This window comes from Entelurus aequoreus, linkage group LG17 (assembly GCF_033978785.1).
Source record: "Entelurus aequoreus isolate RoL-2023_Sb linkage group LG17, RoL_Eaeq_v1.1, whole genome shotgun sequence".
Classification (NCBI taxonomy): domain Eukaryota; kingdom Metazoa; phylum Chordata; class Actinopteri; order Syngnathiformes; family Syngnathidae; genus Entelurus; species Entelurus aequoreus.
In genome coordinates, this window is record NC_084747.1 from 23,132,663 (window position 1) to 23,153,799 (window position 21,137).

Genomic DNA, 21,137 nt, shown 5'->3' on the forward strand with positions numbered 1-21,137 from the left:
TTTACAGCAAATTTTTACTGTAAACATTTTTTTTTAGCGTAAAATCTGTTTTTACGGTGTGTTACTGTAAATGAAAAAAAGTTTTTTCTCACTGGCAGCTCAGGTGGCAGAATTTTACCGTGGAAAAAAAAGTGGTACGGTTTTTCCATTTACAGTAATGGGCTGTAAATTTTACGGTAACAAAATGGCAGCTCGGTCACCAGAATTTTACCATAAAATATGTGGCCTTTTTTACAGCATATTACTGTAAATAACGCGCTTTTATTGCGGGAAAATTGTTTTTGCCGTGAAATCTACGGCGGTTGTTTTTACGGCATATTACTGTAAATGGAAAAACGCTACCGGAGTTTTTTTCACTGGCAGCTCAGTTGCCAGAATTTCACTGTCAAAAAATAGTGGTACAGTTTTTATTGTAAATGTGCTGTTTTTACAGCATATTACTAAAATTGCACTGTTTTTTTTTACTGTAAAAATTGTTATGAACGTGAAATCTGTTGTTTTTACAGTGTATTACTGTAAATGGAAAAACGTTTTTCCTCACTGGCAGCTCAGTTGCCAGAATTTTATTGTTAAATTTACAGTGTTTTTTTTTACAGCATATTACGAGACCCCTAACGGGACAAGCGGTAGAAAATGGATGGATGGATATTACTGTAAATGGCACTTTTCATTGTAAAAAAATGTATTCAATGTAAAATCTATAGCTGTTTTTATGTTTTATTACTGTAAATGTAAAAACTGTAACAGTTTTTTTTTTTATTGGCTGCTCAGTTGCCAGAATTTTAGCATCAAAAAAGTGGTATTGTTTTTCCATTTACAGTAAAATGCTGTAAAACCTACCGTAAATTTTACCCTAAAAACTGGCATCTTAGTAGCCAGGATTTTACCGTAAAATTTGCTGTTTTTTACAGCAAATTTTTACTGTAAACATTTTTTTAGCGTAAAATCTGTTTTTACGGTGTGTTACTGTAAATGGAAAAAAGTTTTTTCTCACCAGCAGCTCAGTTGCCAGAATTTTACTGTCAAAAAACAGCGGTACAGTTTTTCCCATTTACAGTAATAGGCTGTAAAAACGACCGTAAATTTTACCCTAAAAAACTGGCATCTCAGTCGCCAGGATTTTACCGTAAAATTTCCTTTTTTTCACAGCAAATTTTCACTGTAAAAATTTTTTTTAGCGTAAAATCTGTTGTTTTTTTGGTGTATTACTGTAAATGGAAAAACTATTTTTCTCACCGGCAGCTCAGTTGCCAGAATTTTACTGTCAAAAAACAGCGGTACAGTTTTTCCCTTTTACAGTAATAGGCTGTAAATACGACCGTAAATTTTACAGTAAAAAACTGGCAGCTCAGTCGCTAGAATTTTACTGTAAAATGTGCGGTGTTCTTTACAGCATATTACTGTAAATGGCAAAGTTTTTTAGAGATAAAATATACGACTGTTGTTTTTACGGTGTTTTACTGTAAATGTGAAAACGGTACCAGTTTTTTTTACTGGCAGCTCAGGTGGCAGAATTTTACCTTGGAAAAAAAAGTGGTACGGTTTTTCCATTTACAGTAATGGGCTGTAAATTTTACGGTAACAAAATGGCAGCTCGGTCACCAGAATTTTACCATAAAATATGTGGCCTTTTTTACAGCATATTACTGTAAATAACGCGCTTTTATTCTGGGAAAATTGTTTTTGCCGTGAAATCTACGGCGGTTGTTTTTACGGCATATTACTGTAAATGGAAAAACGCTACCACAGTTTTTTTTCACTGGCAGCTCAGTTGCCAGAATTTCACTGTCAAAAAATAGTGGTACAGTTTTTATTGTAAATGTGCTGTTTTTACAGCATATTACTAAAATTGCACTGTTTTTTTTTACTGTAAAAATTGTTATGAACGTGAAATCTGTTGTTTTTACAGTGTATTACTGTAAATGGAAAAACGTTTTTCCTCACTGGCAGCTCAGTTGCCAGAATTTTATTGTTAAATTTACAGTGTTTTTTTTTACAGCATATTACGAGACCCCTAACGGGACAAGCGGTAGAAAATGGATGGATGGATATTACTGTAAATGGCACTTTTCACTGTAAAAAAATGTTTTCAATGTAAAATCTATAGCTGTTTTTATGTTTTATTACTGTAAATGTAAAAACTGTAACAGTTTTTTTTTTATTGGCTGCTCAGTTGCCAGAATTTTAGCATCAAAAAAGTGGTATTGTTTTTCCATTTACAGTAAAATGCTGTAAAACCTACCGTAAATTTTACCCTAAAAACTGGCATCTTAGTAGCCAGGATTTTACCGTCAAATTTGCTGTTTTTTACAGCAAATTTTTACTGTTAACATTTTTTTTAGCGTAAAATCTGTTTTTACGGTGTGTTACTGTAAATGGGAAAAAGTTTTTTCTCACCGGCAGCTCAGTTGCCAGAATTTTACTGTCAAAAAACAGCGGTACAGTTTTTCCCATTTACAGTAATAGGCTGTAAAAACGACCGTAAATTTTACCCTAAAAAACTGGCATCTCAGTCGCCAGGATTTTACCGTAAAATTTCCTTTTTTTCACAGCAAATTTTCACGGTAAAAATGTTTTTTAGCGTAAAATCTGTTGTTTTTTTGGTGTATTACTGTAAATGGAAAAACTATTTTTCTCACCGGCAGCTCAGTTGCCAGAATTTTACTGTCAAAAAACAGCGGTAGTTTTTCCCATTTACAGTAATAGGCTGTAAATACGACCGTAAATTTTACAGTAAAAAACTGGCAGCTCAGTCGCTAGAATTTTACTGTAAAATGTGCGGTGTTCTTTACAGCATATTACTGTAAATGGCAAAGTTTTTTAAAGATAAAATATACGACTGTTGTTTTTACGGTGTATTACTGTAAATGTGAAAACGGTACCAGTTTTTTTTACTGGCAGCTCAGGTGGCAGAATTTTACCGTGGAAAAAAAAGTGGTACAGTTTTTCCATTTACAGTAATGGGCTGTAAATTTTACGGTAACAAAATGGCAGCTCGGTCACCAGAATTTTACCATAAAATATGTGGCCTTTTTTACAGCATATTACTGTAAATAACGCCCTTTTATTCCGGGAAAATTGTTTTTGCCGTGAAATCTACGGCGGTTGTTTTTACGGCATATTACTGTAAATGGAAAAACGCTACCGGAGTTTTTTCGCTGGCAGCTCAATTGCCAGAATTTCACTGTCAAAAAATAGTGGTACAGTTTTTATTGTAAATGTGCTGTTTTTACAGCATATTACTAAAATTGCACTGTTTTTTTTTTACTGTAAAAATTGTTATGAACGTGAAATCTGTTGTTTTTACAGTGTATTACTGTAAATGGAAAAACGTTTTTCCTCACTGGCAGCTCAGTTGCCAGAATTTTACTGTCAAAAAACAGTGGTACAGTTTGTCCATTTACAGTAAGAAGCTGTAAAAACTACTGTAAATTTTAAGGTAAAAAAACCTGTCAGCTTGGTGGCTATAATTTCATTGTAAAATTTGCAGTGTTCTTTACAGCTTATTACTGTAAATGGCAAAGTTTTTTTAAGATCAAATCTACAACTAATATTTTTACAGCTTATTACTGTAAATGTAAAAACGGTACCAGTTTTTTTTACTGGCAGCTCTGTTGCCAGAATTTTACCGTGGAAAAAAAAAAGTGGTACGTTTTTTCCATTTACAGCAGGGGTGTCCAAACTTTTTCCACTGAGGGCCGCACACGGAAAATGAAAGCCTGCGGGGGCCATTTTGATAGTTTGAATTTTCAAACCATAACAAAGTATATGGATTTTGTTTGTTTTTTACCTTTAGGGCTCCCGGGGACCATAAACGATCTAAGTCATTAAAATGTTAAAAACAAGTCAAATTATTATTTTTTTTATTTATATAACACTTACAGTAAATCTGTACAGTATATCAACTTCAGGTTGGTATAAAGTTTAAAAAAACAAAAAGGTTTTATGCCTTTTCTGTCAAAGACAACTTAGTTTTTTTATAATAAAACTAAAATATGCAGTATTTCCCCCACTGCCCAAAACATTCAGAAAGCAATGTTTGATGTGAAGTAATTAGAGCCTTAAAAAGATCAATAATGCAGGACACCATTGATTTTAATTCATTATTACTTTTGAGTAATCACAGTGAAAAGATAAATAAAATCGCATGAAATATATTTGGGAACCAAAAGGTGCCCCACTCAGAAAGTGATACATTTTTATTAGGTTTTTTTTAACTTTCAACACTTAAGTTACGAGCTCAACTTCTGTCCATTTTACATTTGGACTATTATTTTGTTTGTTTTGTGCTCTTTTGTCAAATAAAATGTTGATGTTTTTGTATGGCAACCACACAATATATGCAATATTTCCCACAAAACATTTTAAAGTGAAATATTTGGAGCCTTGAATAGGTCAATAATTCGTTATAACATTGATTTTTTTTTTTTTTGAGCAATGGCAAAAAAAGAAAAAAGATAGACAAAAGGAAAAAAAAGCCTGCATGGTAACTTTGTGTCAACATTGCAACTTTTGCGAGTTAGATTTCACCACATTCCACTTTTTTTTAATGTTTTTTTAATTTTTGCAATAGCATTTCCAGAATGTGTAAACAATTAGCTGCGGGCCGCTCATGGCCCCCGGGCCGCACTTTGGACACCCCTGATTTACAGTAATGGGCTGTAAAAACTACTGTAAATTTTACGGTAACAACTGTCTGCCAGAATGTTACAGTAAAATGTGTCATTTCTAGCGTGCAGTTTGATGGACGACAGAGCAGATAAATACAAGAAGTTTTGTGGAAGCTGCAAAATAAGATCATATTTCAAAGACTTGACTTTATCGACGCAGGCATCAGCGGGTTGTATCAAATGAGTTTGACCCCCGTGGTCCAGGGAGCCGGAAGTGTCCGATACACGCTCGTCCAGCTGTGCGGCCCCGCCCCCTGGTCCACATCTCCTCCGGTCTCTGGGCGTGTCAGAGAGCCAGCAGTCGTCCTCCGGCGCTAACATTGTCACGCAGTCCCAGAAGGATCCGGACTAAAGGGCATAAAAGATGAGGAGCTCCCTCAACCAGCAGCCACCTTGGGAAAGACGCACGTCCAGCAGGGGTCAGTAGAGGCTGTCCAGCGGCAAGATGGCCGTCTTCCTGATCTTCTCCAGGAGTTTCCCCCGCAGGCTGGCATGGAGGACTTCCTGCCAGACGTAGCGAGGGTTGTCCACGGCGGGCGGCCGGCACGGCAACGGCAGCCGCAGCGCGGCGCCGTCCTCGTCGCGCTTGGCGCGGTCGGGCTTCAACGCCACCAGCGCGTTGAAGCACACGCCGTCCGTCTTGCCGTGCTGGCGCCCGTTGTGCTGCAGGCCGAGGACGCCCAGCGTGGTCACCTTGTGCTCGTAGTAGCACGCCGGCATGGCGTCCCGCGCCACCGCGTCGGCCGCCCAGCTGACGGCGTGCGTCTTGACCGCCGCCGCCACGGGGAGGTGGAGCCTCGGGGCTGCGGGGGAGAGAGGGTGAGGACGAGAGAGGGTGAGGACGCGCGGGAATACACACGCGGGCGCCGGACTACCTTTGACCAGCAGGATCCAGACCCGCTCTTCGGAGGTGACGAAGACCAGGACCAGTCTCTGGACCGTGTGGCGGCAGCTCTGGTCCGTCGGCAAGGTGACGGGGTGCCAGGGGTCCCGGTGGTACCTGAACGCAGCAGCGGGGTCATAAAGACGCTAGAGTGGCGTGACACGTGACACGTACTTCAGCCCGCACTCGATGGGCCTCAGGATGTCCCGCCCTCGCAGTTTGAGGGCCGTGCTTCGGTCCCACCAGGCGGCCTGGAGAGACTCCTCATCGGCCGACGACAGACTCTTGACGGCCCCGCCTGGAAGCACAGCGGCAGGTCAACTTACCCGCAGCCTGGGGCCCCGCCCACAAAGACCAGACCTGTGACCGCCGCCAGGAAGTTAAAGCGGATCCACTGCGGCCCCTGCTCCTCGATCAGCAGCAGGGTGATTGGCTCGCACTCCACCCCCGCCTCCTCCTTCACCTGCACAGCACCAAGGTCACGCCCTCCAGATGGAAAGGGGCGGGGCTTATAGGGACTCACCTCCCTCAGCAGCGCCTCCCGCAGGCTCTCGCCCTTCTTCACCTTCCCGGCCGGAAGATACCACATCTTGTAACAGTCCTTCCTGGCCTCCTGCACCATCAGCACCTCCTCCTGACACACACACACACACACACACACACACACACACACACACACACACACACACACACACACACACACACACACACACACAGTTTTTACCTCCAAAACAAATACAATGTATCAATTTATTTTCTCGGAAAATGCAAATTTGGTAGGAATTTTGTGTGAATGCTGACGAGCCAAAGCCGAACTGAAATGCTAGCAGTTAGCACACTGGACAGATAGCGTCAAGTAACAAAAAAATGAGCCAAAAAAAACACCAAACTAGCATGCTAACAGTGATATGCTAATGCTAACGATAGTGGTTAAAAAACTGGCCCCCAAGCTGCACTTTGAACACACCTGTTGTAAACAAGGTTATTTTGAGGTGTAAATAGAAACAGGAAGCAGTTTTCCCAAAGACTACCTTGTGGTTAAAGATGATGGCGCTGACGATGTAGGTGGTGTTGTTCTTCAGCGAGGCGGGCTTGCTCTGCTCCAGGCCCACGTCGTCGTACGCCATCACCTCCGACCCCTGGCCGCTCAGCAGCACCTGCACCTCCTCCTCCACCTGACGAAGCTCCGCCTCCATGTCGCCGGAACCCACGTGACTGGCTGTCCCAACTGTGCCGCCCCCTTGTGGACAACACCAGCGACTACCGCTCACAAAATACTTTCCACAATTTCTACAGTGTCACTTTTACTCGCCATAAGTCAATATTACAAAAAAGAGCGCCCACGTTGTTAAAAACTAGACATGTCAATGCGGCCACCAAGTAATCTTCCAATAAAGCAGCGTCATACAAAATATAACTTTGCCAATTATATTGAGAAGACCGCCGTGTTCATCTCAAGATATTTTACTTTGTGCATTTGACATATCATAAATATTTACATTCGCTATTATTACACAGTTGTAATGTTTTAACAAGGAAGACAACAAACCTGTTCTGCTGTTTTGACAGATGAGCCGGTTATGCTAAACAGGAAGTGCTCACGCTTTCACTTTGGAGTATTTCCAGTATAAAAGCCTCCGTGTCACATTTGGCGATGCAAACGTGAAATCATAAACCATAAAAATGGAAGATATGTAAATTATAGGTTAAAAAATATCGTCATGTTCATCCAGCTCTTTGTCGTGTGAGTGTTTAGTCGGCCTTTGTCATTATTAATTCAACAACCGGAAGCTCGTGTTGATGGTCCGTCATGTGTTCCGGTGCCGCAACGCCCTCCAGCTCAACGTTAGCTAAGCTATGCTAGGCTAGGCTAGGCTAAGTTAGCTAACAAGGTTGTTGTTGTCTTCGCTTTGCAGACGGAAACATCTGACTGACGATCAAACCTGTGAGTCGCTTTTGTTCTCCGAGCCTCTTATTTTCTCAGCCTGTTGTCTTACGTGTACAATCAGCGGTATTATGTTCAACATTCGAGCAGCAAACATTCCAACATTTATTCGTCCTAAACCAAACCATGCAAACATGTAGCATCATCATCATCATTTATACATTCACTTTTATAAATATGTTACTCTTTAAGGTACTTTTGTCCTCTCGTTGTTGCTCTCAATTCTAATTATTTTAACTTGTGATTGTTATAATGATGTAATATATTCATAAACTGCGTAGTCCTTCATTTATGGGGAATTTATTTAATTGAATTGATATTCGGATTTTTAAATTTAATCCAATTTAATTAAATGTGGTTTTTTGTTTAGTATATAAATTCAGTTGAGGACATTCTTGGATTGGTTCGCTGTGATGTTATGAGCTAGGGAATAAAGAACTACACTACCCAGCATGCAACAGTAGTGACGAGCATGCGCGGTAGCCCCGTGGAGTGTTGTATGTCGCCATGACGGCAGCTAGAATGTGGCTATGAGCAGTGAACGTTGATTAATTGATTGATTGAAACTTTTATTAGTAGATTGCACAGTACAGTACATATTCCGTACAATTGACCACTAAATGGTAACACCCCAATACGTTTTTCAACTTGTTTAAGTCGGAGTCCACGTTTAATCAATTCATGGTACAAATATATACTATCATCATAATACAGTCATCACACAAGTTCATCATCAGAGTATATACATTGAATTATTGACATTATTTACAATCCGGGGGTGTGTGAGTAAACATTGAGAACTCAGCCAACACGCCTCGTCTGCATTTATTACAATTAGACAACACATTCACAGCATCAAACTAGTAACTTACTAACATTTGATTGGGGCACATGGGAGTAGTTTAAACAGGTTGTCATTTCCAAGCAATAACTAGATTTGACAAAAGTTAAGGCCTTAAATGGCATTCCAAAATCATTAAATTAGATTTCCAGAGGTATTAAAAAATATATATTGCAATTAGCCAGTCACAAGTCGGCGATTAAAGGCAGGCAGCAGTTAACAATGCCACATTTCTTTGCCGTGACCAACAAAGCAACTTGTGGTGTAGCCACAACTGGCAGCTGCCGCTACCACCACAGAAAACCCCCCAAAGCAAATCAGTAACTTACTTACTTTGGATTGTGGTTGTTTGAACAGGGCTTATGGGGCTCAGTCAAAAGTATTACATAGATTTAGCAAAAATAAATAACATTTAAAAGCATTACATTTGATTTCCAGAGGTATTAAAAATAAATATTGCTATGAGCTAATCACAAATCGGGCAGTTAACGATTTTTTTGCCGTGACCAACAAAGCAATTGCAGCTGTAGCCACCACAACGGGCAGCTGCCGCTACCACTACAAAATAAATAATCTCAGGTTTAACTTAATCTTGATAGCCAATTGTAATCCACTAGAGAGTAAGTTAATGTCAACCATTCAAGATTGTCGTTGTCAAATGCTTATTATTTTGAGTATTTATAATAACTAATTAGATTGAAGTGTCGTTAAAAAAAGCATCAAATTAGATACCTTCAGAAACCCCGTTAAAGATGTCTTTTGTTCCTCCAGATGAAGACCATTCACCGTCGTGGTGCGTTCTGTGACCACGCCCCCAGCAGCCTGTGACCACGCCCCCAGCAGCCTGTGATGCACTTTTAGCCGCAGCCAGACGTGATGGCGCGCCACAGCAAGCTGCAGAAGCAGGTCCTGGCTCTGTACCGACAGTTCCTGCGGGCCGGACACGACAAGCCGGGCTTCCTGCCTCGCATCCGAGACGAGTTCAGGGAGAACGCTGGCATCAAGAAGACGGACGTGATGCACATCGAGTATTTGTACCGACGCGGTCAGCGGCAGCTGGAGCAGCTGAAGGACGCCAACACCAAACAGCTGGGCACCTTCTCCAAGAAGCAGAACAGCTGACCTGCCACCTTGGTCATGTGACCCGGGAATACCCACACAAAGACTCGTTATCACACCATTTTATGTTCATGTCTGGCCTTTGTTCATCCTCACATTAAAACACATTTATTTGGTGGTCAAATATGTAAATATCACATTTTATTGTTTTAGTAAATACATCCATATCACATTTAACTGTATTTAGTACATAAATGTCGCATTTAATTGTATTAAATACATAAATATCACATTTAATTGTCTTAGTAAATACATCAATATCACATTTAACTGTATTTAGTACATAAATGTCGCATTTAATTGTATTAAATACATAAATACCACATTTAATTGTCTTAGTAAATACATCAATATCACATTTAACTGTATTTAGTACATAAATGTCGCATTTAATTGTATTAAATACATAAATACCACATTTAATTGTCTTAGTAAATACATCAATATCACATTTAACTGTATTTGGTACATAAACATCACATTTAACTTTAGTACATAAATATTACAAATAAACTATCAAATACATAAATATCACATTTAACTGTATTAATACATAATCACATTTAATTGTCTTAGTAAATATATAAATATCACATTTTACTGTATTAAACACATACATATCACATTTAATTGTCTTAGTAATTAGATAAATATATTTAACTTTATTTAGTACTTAAATATCACATTTGTCTTAGTAAATACATAAATATCACATTTAACTGCATTAAATACATAAATGTCACATTTAATTGTCTTAGTAAATATCTAAATTTCGCATTTAACTGAATTTAGTACGTAAATATTACATCAAATTGTCTTAGTTAATACGTAAATATCACATTTAACTATTAAATACATAAATATCACATTAAACTATTAAATACGTAAATATCACATTTAATTGTGTTACATATATCAATATTACATTAAGTTGTCTTAGTAAATACATACATATCTCATTTAACTATATTAAATACATAAATATCACAATAAACTGACTTAGTAAATACATAAATGTCGCATTTAACTGTATTTAGTACATAAATATTACCATAAAATATTAAATACATAAATATCACAATAAATTTACTTAGTATTACTAAGACAATTTATTGGGATATATATGTATTTAATACAGTTAAATGTGATATTTATGTATTTACTAAGTTAGTTAATACATAAATTTCACATTTAACTGCAAATATATTAAAATATTAAATACGTAAATATCACATTTAATTGTTACATGTATAAAAATTACATTAAGTTGTCTTAGTAAATACATACATATCTCATTTAACTATATTAAATACACAAATATCACAATAAACTGACTTACATAAATATCACGTTAAACTATTAAATACATAAATGTTACATTCTGTTGGGTTTCTTCCTTCTTCATTCATCTTCAATGAATACTCCAGTTGTATATATATGAAAGATGATGGTTTATTTTAAGAATGGTTCAGTACAATGCCTCACAGCACCGGGAAACAAAACACTGTGGGAAAAAGAACACAACTCCATCGAACTTTTCTGTGTGTGACATCATTTCCTGGCGCGCAGTGAACCGGAAGAGATCACCTGACGATAGCGCGGATGAGCCGGCACTACCGTATATAACCTATTGGAGGCGCATAACAACAACGGCAAGCCTCTCTTCTCATGATACACAGAAACAGCATTAATAACAATGAGATCACATTTACTCAACACCCCCCCTTGATCTCATGACCATGAAACAGTGAAACACATTAGTTTCCAAAAAAGAATAATTTGAATTTGTCAATCTTGGCTCTTGTAGTAGGTTTTGTTAAAATGTCTGCAACCATGTCTTCTGTAGGACAGTAGACTAATGAAATTTTCCCTTCAGTGAGTGCCTCACGAATGAAATGATATTTAACATCAATATGTTTGGACCTCTGTCTATTAACTGGATTTTTGCTCAACAAAAGAGCCCCTTGATTGTCTCCATGAATTGTTGTACAATCATACAAACATTTGTCCATGCCACTCAACAGTTGGGTGATATAAATACTTTCTCGTGTAGTGGTGGATAAGCCAATATATTCAGCTTCACAAGTTGACAATGCAACTGTTGGTTGTTTCTTTGATTTCCAGGATATAGCTGGACCTTGTTTTGTTAGACCGAAACAATATCCACTAGTGCTGCGTCGGTCTTCCACCGATGATGCCCAGTCTGAATCGCTAAATGCAATCAGGTTGAGGCCTTCCTCACTTTTCTTGAAACTTAGTTCAAAGTCTTGTGTACCCTTGAGATACCTTAGCACACGTTTGGCAGCAACTAGATTCTGTGCTGTTGGCTTTGCCAATGTTTGTGATAACCTACCAACAATCCAGCTGATATCTGGTCTGGTGCAGGTCATGGCATAGATCAAACTACCAATGATTTCACGGTATTCTCTGGGGTTTACCACTTCGGTAGTGTCACACTCATTTTCATTTGTAGTGCTCAGTTCTACTTTCTGTTCAGAAGGAGTGCTTCTAGGTTTGCATTCTGACATGCCAAATCTTTCAAGCATCTTTTGTATGTACATCTTTGGATCCATTTTGATTTCATTCTGTTTCTGTTCAAAATGAATACCCAGGAAATAAGATATCGTACCTAGGTCTTTCATGTTGAATTTGGCTTTCATTGTGTCTTTGAATTGCTCAAGTGCTTCTTTGCTACTTGCAGCAATGATCAGGTCGTCCACCCAGATGATAACAATGACTGTTTCATTTTCTGTTTGTTTTCGGTAGACACAATGATCAGATAGGTTTCTTTTGAAATTGTTTTGCTCTAAATGGTCATTTAGAAGTTTGTACCAATTTCTTCCTGATTGTTTTAGGCCATAGATTGATTTCTTCAACCTAAATACTAGATTTTCACCTGTGTCCGATGTTTTCTGAAAACCTTCTGGTTGTTCTAGGTATATCTCTTCATCAATGGGGGCATGTAAATATGCCGTTTTCACATCCATCTGGTGGATGGTGAGGTCATTTTGGACAGCTATTTGCATCAATGCACGCACAGAAGTAATGTCTGCGGTTGGTGCAAATGTTTCTTGATAATCTATACCTTCAGTTTGACTGTATCCTTTGGCAACATATCTAGCTTTGAAAAGCTGTCCTTTCTCTGTGTTTTCTTTGAGAGCATAAACCCACTTTCCGCCTACTGTATTTTTCCCTTTTGGTAATGTTGTAAGTTCAAATGTGTCATTTTCTTTGAGAGATGCCAACTCGTCTTTCATGGCTTTTTCCCAGCTGGCTGCCTCTGATGACATCAGGGTGTCTTTACACGCGTGTGGGACTCCACACACTGCCCTGCAACAGTGATCAATAACGTCATGGCTTTCATTGATATCATCAATGTTTGTTACATATTCCTCTAAGTATTTTGGAGGAACAATTCTCTCTCTCTTTGGGTAACGACCTCTTTGTTCTGTTCTAGTCTCTATGTTAGTTGTGGCATCATCTAACAGCACATCTTCCTCTACTTCCAGATTTTGTGTCTGGTTATCAACATCATTTTGAGCTACAGTTTGATTTTTGATGCTCACTGATTTTTCTGACACAGTGTCAGGTAGTTTGGTTTCATTGCTTTCACAATCTGGGATTTCCAAGTCATACGCATTTGTTTGTGTCTCTTTTTCTGCAGTGTTCTTTTTGGTGAATTTTACCAGTCTGTGTTTTGACACCTTTCTTGACTGTGGATCATAGACCAAGTATGCTGGACTATTTTTACTATAGCCCACAAATACTCCTTTCTCACACCTTGGTTCAAGTTTCTTGTGACTGTGGGTGTATGCGTAACACTCCGAACCAAACACCCACATTTTTGAAATGTTGGGCTTCTTTCCAGTTAGCATGAAATATGGTGTGTTCTTTGTTCTGTCATTGTAACATCTGTTCCGAATGTGGGCGGCACTTTGAACAGCATAAGGCCATAATGTTTTTGGTAACTCTTTTTCTAGTAGCATACACCTTGCCATTTCAAACAGTGTTCGCCACTGTCTTTCAGCTGTACCGTTTTGATGAGGAGAATAAGGTGATGAGGTTTCATGTCTGATACCTTTCTCTCTCAAAAGTGTTTGAAAAACGTTTCCAGTGAACTCAGTTCCATTATCTGAGCGCATACATTTTACGTTGCCATATGGGGAAACGTCTGCAATGAACTTCTCTGTCGCAAGGGTAGTTTCACTCTTATTTTTCAAGAAGTAAACAAATACTGTCCCTGAATAATCATCAGTAAATGAGACTGAATATTTATGCCCATCTAATCCAATGGGGTCAATGGGACCGGCCAGGTCAGTGTGCACCAGCTCTAGGGGTGCACTAGCTTTGACATCAGGTAATTTGTTCCTAGTGTTAGTGAATTTTCCTTGTGTACAAATGTCACATTCTATTTTTGCATCTCCTGTAACTGTCATGCCTGTCACAACATTTTGAAGCTTCAACACATCATTCACATTGCAGTGCCCCAAGATCTCGTGCCATGTTTTCACATCACAACATAGGTTCACTTTGTCTTTTGACATCATGTCATGCACAGAATCATCATACAGTTTTTGATGGTTTACCGTTTTGAGGTAGTACAGTCTCTCGTGTACTTCTATCTTGAAGGTGTTTCCTTCTTTCGTGATGAGCCGGTTTTGTCCTTCTCCAAAGATCACTTGAGCTCCATTAGCCGTGGCTGCTTTCACCGACATGAAGTCTTGTGGGTAGGTTGGGATGAACAAGGCGTTCTTCAGTGTGACGGGGACGCTTCTCCCCTCTGTGTTGCGTAGAAGAACCACTGCATCGCCTCTCTTCAGCGCCACGTTGTTCTTCCTTGTTCCATCGGCCAACTCCATGTAGTGTTTGTTTGGGTTAAAAGTCTCATCAAATCGTGTGAATTTGCTCTTCTCAGTGATTATGTGTGACGTCGCCCCACAGTCCACCATCAGTCCATTTTGTTTGATGCCGTCTGGAAGCACCAAATGACTGGCTTGGAACACAAAGGAGGTGCCAATTTCCTTTGAATCTTCTTCTTTCTCCATAGTTTGTTTAGCAGAGTCAGGCTTGGTTTTTCTTCTGCACGTCGCGTCTGTATGTGTTGTGCTTCGGTGGTAGTTGCACCACTTTGGTGTTGTTTTGTGGGGACAATTTTTCGCAAAATGTCCACGATTCCCACATCCATAACAGGTCGCTGACGCTATGTCCACTTTCATTACATTGTCTGATTTTGGTTTGTGTTCAAATTTTTCTGTCTCTTCGTAGCTTCGTAGTTTGCTCTTGAACTCTACAAAAGTCACTTCATTGTTGCTCTGTGTCATGTGAATGACGAATGGTTTGTATGGTTCCGGTAGGCCCCGCAGAACCATAGCAATGCTCAACTCATCGCATATTACTTGCTTTGTATTTCTTAAAGCAGTCACTATCTTTTCAGCTCTAATGATGTAGTCTGTAATAGTTTCTTCTGAGTCTTTCTTCAGGGAACACAATTCGTTGTACAGGGAAATAATTCTTGGCTTACCATCACTGGCATAATGGCGCCGTAAAATGTGTAGTGCTTTGCGACCATCGTCAGCAGCGTCTCTCATCACCAACGACAGACTTTTGTCGTCTAGGAATTGGATTAGCTCTGCAAAGCATTCTGCATTCTTCTCTGGGTCCACCTCGCCAGAGGAAAGTATTGTGTCCTTTAAACGTTCAAGTCTCATGTGACCAAGGAATTTTACTTCCCAAAGTTCGTAGTTGTCCTCGTCTCCATCGAAGATCAGGCGCTGCCATCTTCCTCCCGTTGCACGTCTGGGCCCATAACCTGTTGGGTTTCTTCCTTCTTCTTCAATGAATACTCCAGTTGTATATATATGAAAGATGATGGTTTATTTTAAGAATGGTTCAGTACAATGCCTCACAGCACCGGGAAACAAAACACTGTGGGAAAAAGAACACAACTCCATCGAACTTTTCTGTGTGTGACATCATTTCCTGGCGCGCAGTGAACCGGAAGAGATCACCTGACGATAGCGCGGATGAGCCGGCACTACCGTATATAACCTATTGGAGGCGCATAACAACAACGGCAAGCCTCTCTTCTCATGATACACAGAAACAGCATTAATAACAATGAGATCACATTTACTCAACACATTCATCAATATAATATTAATTGTGTTAATAAATACATAAATATGATACATAACTGTGTTTAAAAATATAATACTTGTGTTAATAAATACATAAATATGACATGTGCATGTGTTCGTAAATAACTATATAGTAGTGTGTTCCTAGCCTAGCCTAGCATGAACAAAAATATAAAATAAGTGTCGTTGAGAGGTGACTTAAATGTACATAAAACATGTAAAATGAAGTTATAATCACGTCTAGTGATGACAAAGTGTCGGAGTAAAATATGATTGAGTTTAAAGGTGGTAGTGCTGCTAGTGGCCGCCAGGTGGCAGCAGCCTCGCTGTCAGCCACAACTGCTCACCCACGAAGAAGAAAAGAGGGCGTCAACAAGGAACATTTCACCGTCACAACTTCCGCACAATTATTGCAGCTAAAGTCACTTTTTGGACTCCAATTCAACTCATATTTCTTTCTTTTTTTCTGTATTGTTGATGCAACATGGCGGAACAAATGAGCAACATGGAATTATTTCAGCAGGTAAATAGCTAACTTATCTTGACGTCGCTCTTACTAGTTTATGACGTTAGCTGCTCATTCACGCAATCATTTTCATCCAAACACTCTTTTGACTTTCAGCAAGGAGATTAAAAATAGTCTTAACGCAAGAAATGAAATACTTGTCTCCGCCTCGTCTCGTTAGGAATGTTAGCTTGTGTGGATGTCAGCATAGTAAATAGACAACACGTGACCGGAAGTAGAAAGACATATTCATGACGTTGACCGTTTGTCCTCCAGATGGCGCTGCTTAAGTGGTTGGGCTCTCAGAGCGAGGACGACCGCAGCCTCTTGGCGGCGCTGACGCGGGTCCGGGTGGCCAAAGACCTGCTGGGCCGCCTCACGGGCCAAGACCAGGTGGACGCCTACAAGGTGGGCACCTGCAGGCGCCGCCCCCAGCGTGGAGTCTAATAAGTGTGTGTGTGTGTGTGTGTGTGTGTGTGTGTGTGTGTGTGCGCAGAGGGAGTGCATCTTGAGCGTGGCGCAGTTCGTGCGGGCCAACCCGCGAGCGTCACAGGCCGCCATCAACGCTCACGTGGAAAAGAGCGTCCTGCTGTTCGCCGCTCAGGTCAAAGCCGCAGAGGCGGCGCCGTTGTTTTGATTTTGTGTGGTTTTTGTTGTTGTATCCACGCCAGCTAAAGTAACCTGATTACTTTACCAGGTGTGGGTGAAAATAAATATTTGCTGCTTTAAAACATGCAAATCACAATCTCAAGTCACATTTTGTCAGCACACTTCCTTCCCCCCTTCACAATAAGAGCGCTAACAAAGTAATACCTTACACAATACCTTTGATGCATTTACGCAATAATGATGCTTTAAAAAAGATGTATTGCAACAATACATTTGATGAGCAAACATCGTAATATAAGACACAAAAAGCACACACTGGTAAATGAAGTGTAAAAAGCAGAATGTAAACATTAAAACTGGATGTTCATGTAGCATATTCAGTTGAATATGCTACAAAGACAACATATTTCATGTTCAAACTCATAAACATTCTTTTTTTCTGCAAATAATCATTAACTTTAGAATTTGATGGCAGCAACACGTGACAAAGAAGTTGTGAAAGGTGGCAATAAATACTGATAAAGTTGAGGAATGCTCATCAAACACTTATTTGGAACATCCCACAGGTGTGCAGGCTAATTGGGAACAGGTGGGTGCCATGATTGGGTATAAAAGTAGATTCCATGAAATGCTCAGTCATTCACAAACAAGGATGGGGCGAGGGTCACCACTTTGTCAACAAATGCCTGAGCAAATTGTTGAACAGTTTAAGAACAACCTTTCTCAAGCAGCTATTGCAAGGAATTTAGGGATTTCACCATCTACGCTCCGTAATATCATCAAAGAGAATGTGGAGAAATCACTGCAGGTAAGCAGCTAAGCCCGTGACCTTCCATCCCTCAGGCTGTACTGCAGCAACAAGCCACATCAGTGTGTAAAGGATATCACCACATGGAACACTTCAGAAAGCCACTGTCAGTAACTACAGTTGGTCGCTACATCTGTAAGTACAAGTTAAAACTCTCCTATGCAAGGCAAAAGCCGTTTATCAACAACACCCAGAAATGCTGTGGGCTTCGCTGGGCCCGAGCTCATCTAAGATGGACTGATACAAAGTGGAAAAGTATTCTGTGGTCTGACGAGTCCACATTTCAAATTGTTTTTGGAAACTGTGGACGTCCAAAGAGGAAAAGAACCATCCGGATTGTTCTAGGGTGAAAGTGTAAGAGGCAGCATGTGTGATGGTATGGGGGTGTATTAGTGGTCAAGACATGTTCTAGGGTGAAAGTGTAGAAGGCAGCATGTGTGATGGTATGGGGGTGTATTAGTGGTCAAGACATGTTCTAGGGTGAAAGTGTAAAAGGCAGCATGTGTGATGGTATGGGGGTGTATTAGTGGTCAAGACATGTTCTAGGGTGAAAGTGTAGAAGGCAGCATGTGTGATGGTATGGGGGTGTATTAGTGGTCAAGACATGTTCTAGGGTGAAAGTGTAAGAGGCAGCATGTGTGATGGTATGGGGGTGTATTAGTGGTCAAGACATGTTCTAGGGTGAAAGTGTAGAAGGCAGCATGTGTGATGGTATGGGGGTGTATTAGTGGTCAAGACATGTTCTAGGGTGAAAGTGTAAAAGGCAGCATGTGTGATGGTATGGGGGTGTATTAGTGGTCAAGACATGTTCTAGGGTGAAAGTGTAAGAGGCAGCATGTGTGATGGTATGGGGGTGTATTAGTGGTCAAGACATGTTCTAGGGTGAAAGTGTAGAAGGCAGCATGTGTGATGGTATGGGGGTGTATTAGTGGTCAAGACATGTTCTAGGGTGAAAGTGTAAGAGGCAGCATGTGTGATGGTATGGGGGTGTATTAGTGGTCAAGACATGTTCTAGGGTGAAAGTGTAAAAGGCAGCATGTGTGATGGTATGGGGGTGTATTAGTGGTCAAGACATGTTCTAGGGTGAAAGTGTAAGAGGCAGCATGTGTGATGGTATGGGGGTGTATTAGTGGTCAAGACATGTTCTAGGGTGAAAGTGTAAAAGGCAGCATGTGTGATGGTATGGGGGTGTATTAGTGGTCAAGACATGTTCTAGGGTGAAAGTGTAAAAGGCAGCATGTGTGATGGTATGGGGGTGTATTAGTGGTCAAGACATGTTCTAGGGTGAAAGTGTAAAAGGCAGCATGTGTGATGGTATGGGGGTGTATTAGTGGTCAAGACATGTTCTAGGGTGAAAGTGTAAAAGGCAGCATGTGTGATGGTATGGGGGTGTATTAGTGGTCAAGACATGTTCTAGGGTGAAAGTGTAAAAGGCAGCATGTGTGATGGTATGGGGGTGTATTAGTGGTCAAGACATGTTCTAGGGTGAAAGTGTAAGAGGCAGCATGTGTGATGGTATGGGGGTGTATTAGTGGTCAAGACATGTTCTAGGGTGAAAGTGTAAAAGGCAGCATGTGTGATGGTATGGGGGTGTATTAGTGGTCAAGACATGTTCTAGGGTGAAAGTGTAAAAGGCAGCATGTGTGATGGTATGGGGGTGTATTAGTGGTCAAGACATGTTCTAGGGTGAAAGTGTAAAAGGCAGCATGTGTGATGGTATGGGGGTGTATTAGTGGTCAAGACATGTTCTAGGGTGAAAGTGTAAAAGGCAGCATGTGTGATGGTATGGGGGTGTATTAGTGGTCAAGACATGTTCTAGGGTGAAAGTGTAAAAGGCAGCATGTGTGATGGTATGGGGGTGTATTAGTGGTCAAGACATGTTCTAGGGTGAAAGTGTAAAAGGCAGCATGTGTGATGGTATGGGGGTGTATTAGTGGTCAAGACATGTTCTAGGGTGAAAGTGTAAGAGGCAGCATGTGTGATGGTATGGGGGTGTATTAGTGGTCAAGACATGTTCTAGGGTGAAAGTGTAAAAGGCAGCATGTGTGATGGTATGGGGGTGTATTAGTGGTCAAGACATGTTCTAGGGTGAAAGTGTAAAAGGCAGCATGTGTGATGGTATGGGGGTGTATTAGTGGCCAAGACATGGGTAACTTACACATCTGTGAAGGCACCATTAATGCTGAAAGGTACATACAGCTTTTGGAGCAACATATGTTGTTATCATGGACGCCCCTGCTTATTTCAGCAAGACAATGCCAAGCCAGGTGTTACATCAACGTGGCTTCATAGTAAAAGAGTGTGGGTACTAGACTGGCCTGCCTGTAGTCCAGACATTGAAAATGTGTGGCACCTGCAATGTGAGAAGGGAGACCCCCGGACTGTTGAACAACTTAAGCTGTACATCAAGCAAGAATGGGAAATAATTCCACTTCAAAAATGTGTCTCCTCACTTCCCAAACCTTTACTGAGTGTTGTTAAAAGGAAAGGCCATGTAACACAGTGGTGAACATGCCCTTTCACAACTACTTTGGCACGTGTTGCAGCCATGACATTCTAAGTTAATGATTATTTGCAAAAAAAAAAAAAAAGTTTATGAGTTTGAACATCAAATATGTTGTCTTTGTAGCATATTCAACTGAATATGGCTTGAAAAGGATTTGAAAATCATTGTATTCCGTTTATATTTACATCTAACACCATTTCCCAACTCATATGGAAACGGGGTTTGTAATTCAAGTCTTAAAAGGGAGTCATCAATAAGATTATTGATGTTCAAATCTCTAGATCAACTTCACATCTATCCATTGTTGTCAAGTTTTCTGTGTTTTTGTCCAAAGAAACTAACTTTTTTTGCACTGACTATGCCATACTGCCCCCCCCCCCCAGCTCAGAAGTCAAATATTACATGTGACGTAGTTGGAGCCGTGAATATGTCAATAATTCACAACATTGATTTTTAATGATAATAATGGTTTCAGCATTGAACATTTGAAATAAAAAGCGACATTAGAAGACCCCTGAAAGCCCCGCTCATAAGGTCATTCATACATTAATGATTTGTTTACTTTACTTCCGACGCTTAAATCTGTACATCAAATTCAGATCTATACATTGATATTAAGTTGTTATTTTTGTATGTTTTATACTAGAGATGTCCGATAATATTGGTCTGCCGATACTATCGGCCGATAAATGTGTTAAAATGTAATATCGGAAATTATCGGTACCGTTTTTTTTATTATCAGTATCGTTTTTTAATTATTATTTTTGGTTTTTTTAAAAAATTTTATTAAATCCACATAAAAAACACAAGATACACTTACAATTAGTGCACCAAGCCAAAAAACCTCCCTCCCCCATTTACACTCATTCACACAAAAGGGTTGTTTCTTTCTGTTATTAATATTCTGTTTCCTACATTATATATCAATATATATCAATACAGTCTGCAAGGGATACAGTCCGTAAGCACACATGATTGTGCGTGCTGCTGCTCCACTAATAGTACTAACCTTTAACAGTTAATTTTACAAATTTTCATTAATTACTAGTTTCTATGTAACTGTTTTTATATTGTTTTACTTTTTTTTTTATTGAAGAAAATGTTTTTAATTTAT

At 39.9% G+C, this 21,137-nt stretch overlaps 2 protein-coding genes across 3 annotated transcripts; one reads left to right on the forward strand and one right to left on the reverse strand.

Annotated features, from left to right (window-relative positions):
- Positions 1–4,249: 4,249 nt before the first annotated feature.
- On the reverse strand, positions 4,250–7,329 carry nudt18 (nudix (nucleoside diphosphate linked moiety X)-type motif 18). Of its 2 annotated transcripts, XM_062024145.1 has the most exons (7): positions 7,103–7,329; positions 6,585–6,793; positions 6,077–6,187; positions 5,914–6,016; positions 5,728–5,851; positions 5,546–5,670; positions 4,250–5,473 (listed from the first exon to the last, which is right to left on the reverse strand). In XM_062024145.1, exons 2-7 carry the CDS (start codon positions 6,747–6,749, stop codon positions 5,091–5,093), a joined length of 1,011 nt encoding a protein of 336 aa, XP_061880129.1. In that variant the 5' UTR covers positions 6,750–6,793; positions 7,103–7,329; the 3' UTR covers positions 4,250–5,090. The 2 variants fall into 2 exon arrangements, with proteins under 2 accessions (XP_061880129.1, XP_061880128.1); XM_062024144.1 differs by having other exon boundaries at positions 6,585–7,329.
- sdhaf1 (succinate dehydrogenase complex assembly factor 1) lies at positions 7,329–9,796 on the forward strand. The gene is made up of 2 exons (XM_062024146.1): positions 7,329–7,498; positions 9,111–9,796. The coding sequence occupies exon 2, from the start codon at positions 9,216–9,218 to the stop codon at positions 9,459–9,461; it is 246 nt and encodes an 81-aa protein (XP_061880130.1). The 5' UTR covers positions 7,329–7,498; positions 9,111–9,215; the 3' UTR covers positions 9,462–9,796.
- The last annotated feature ends 11,341 nt before the right edge of the window (positions 9,797–21,137 follow it).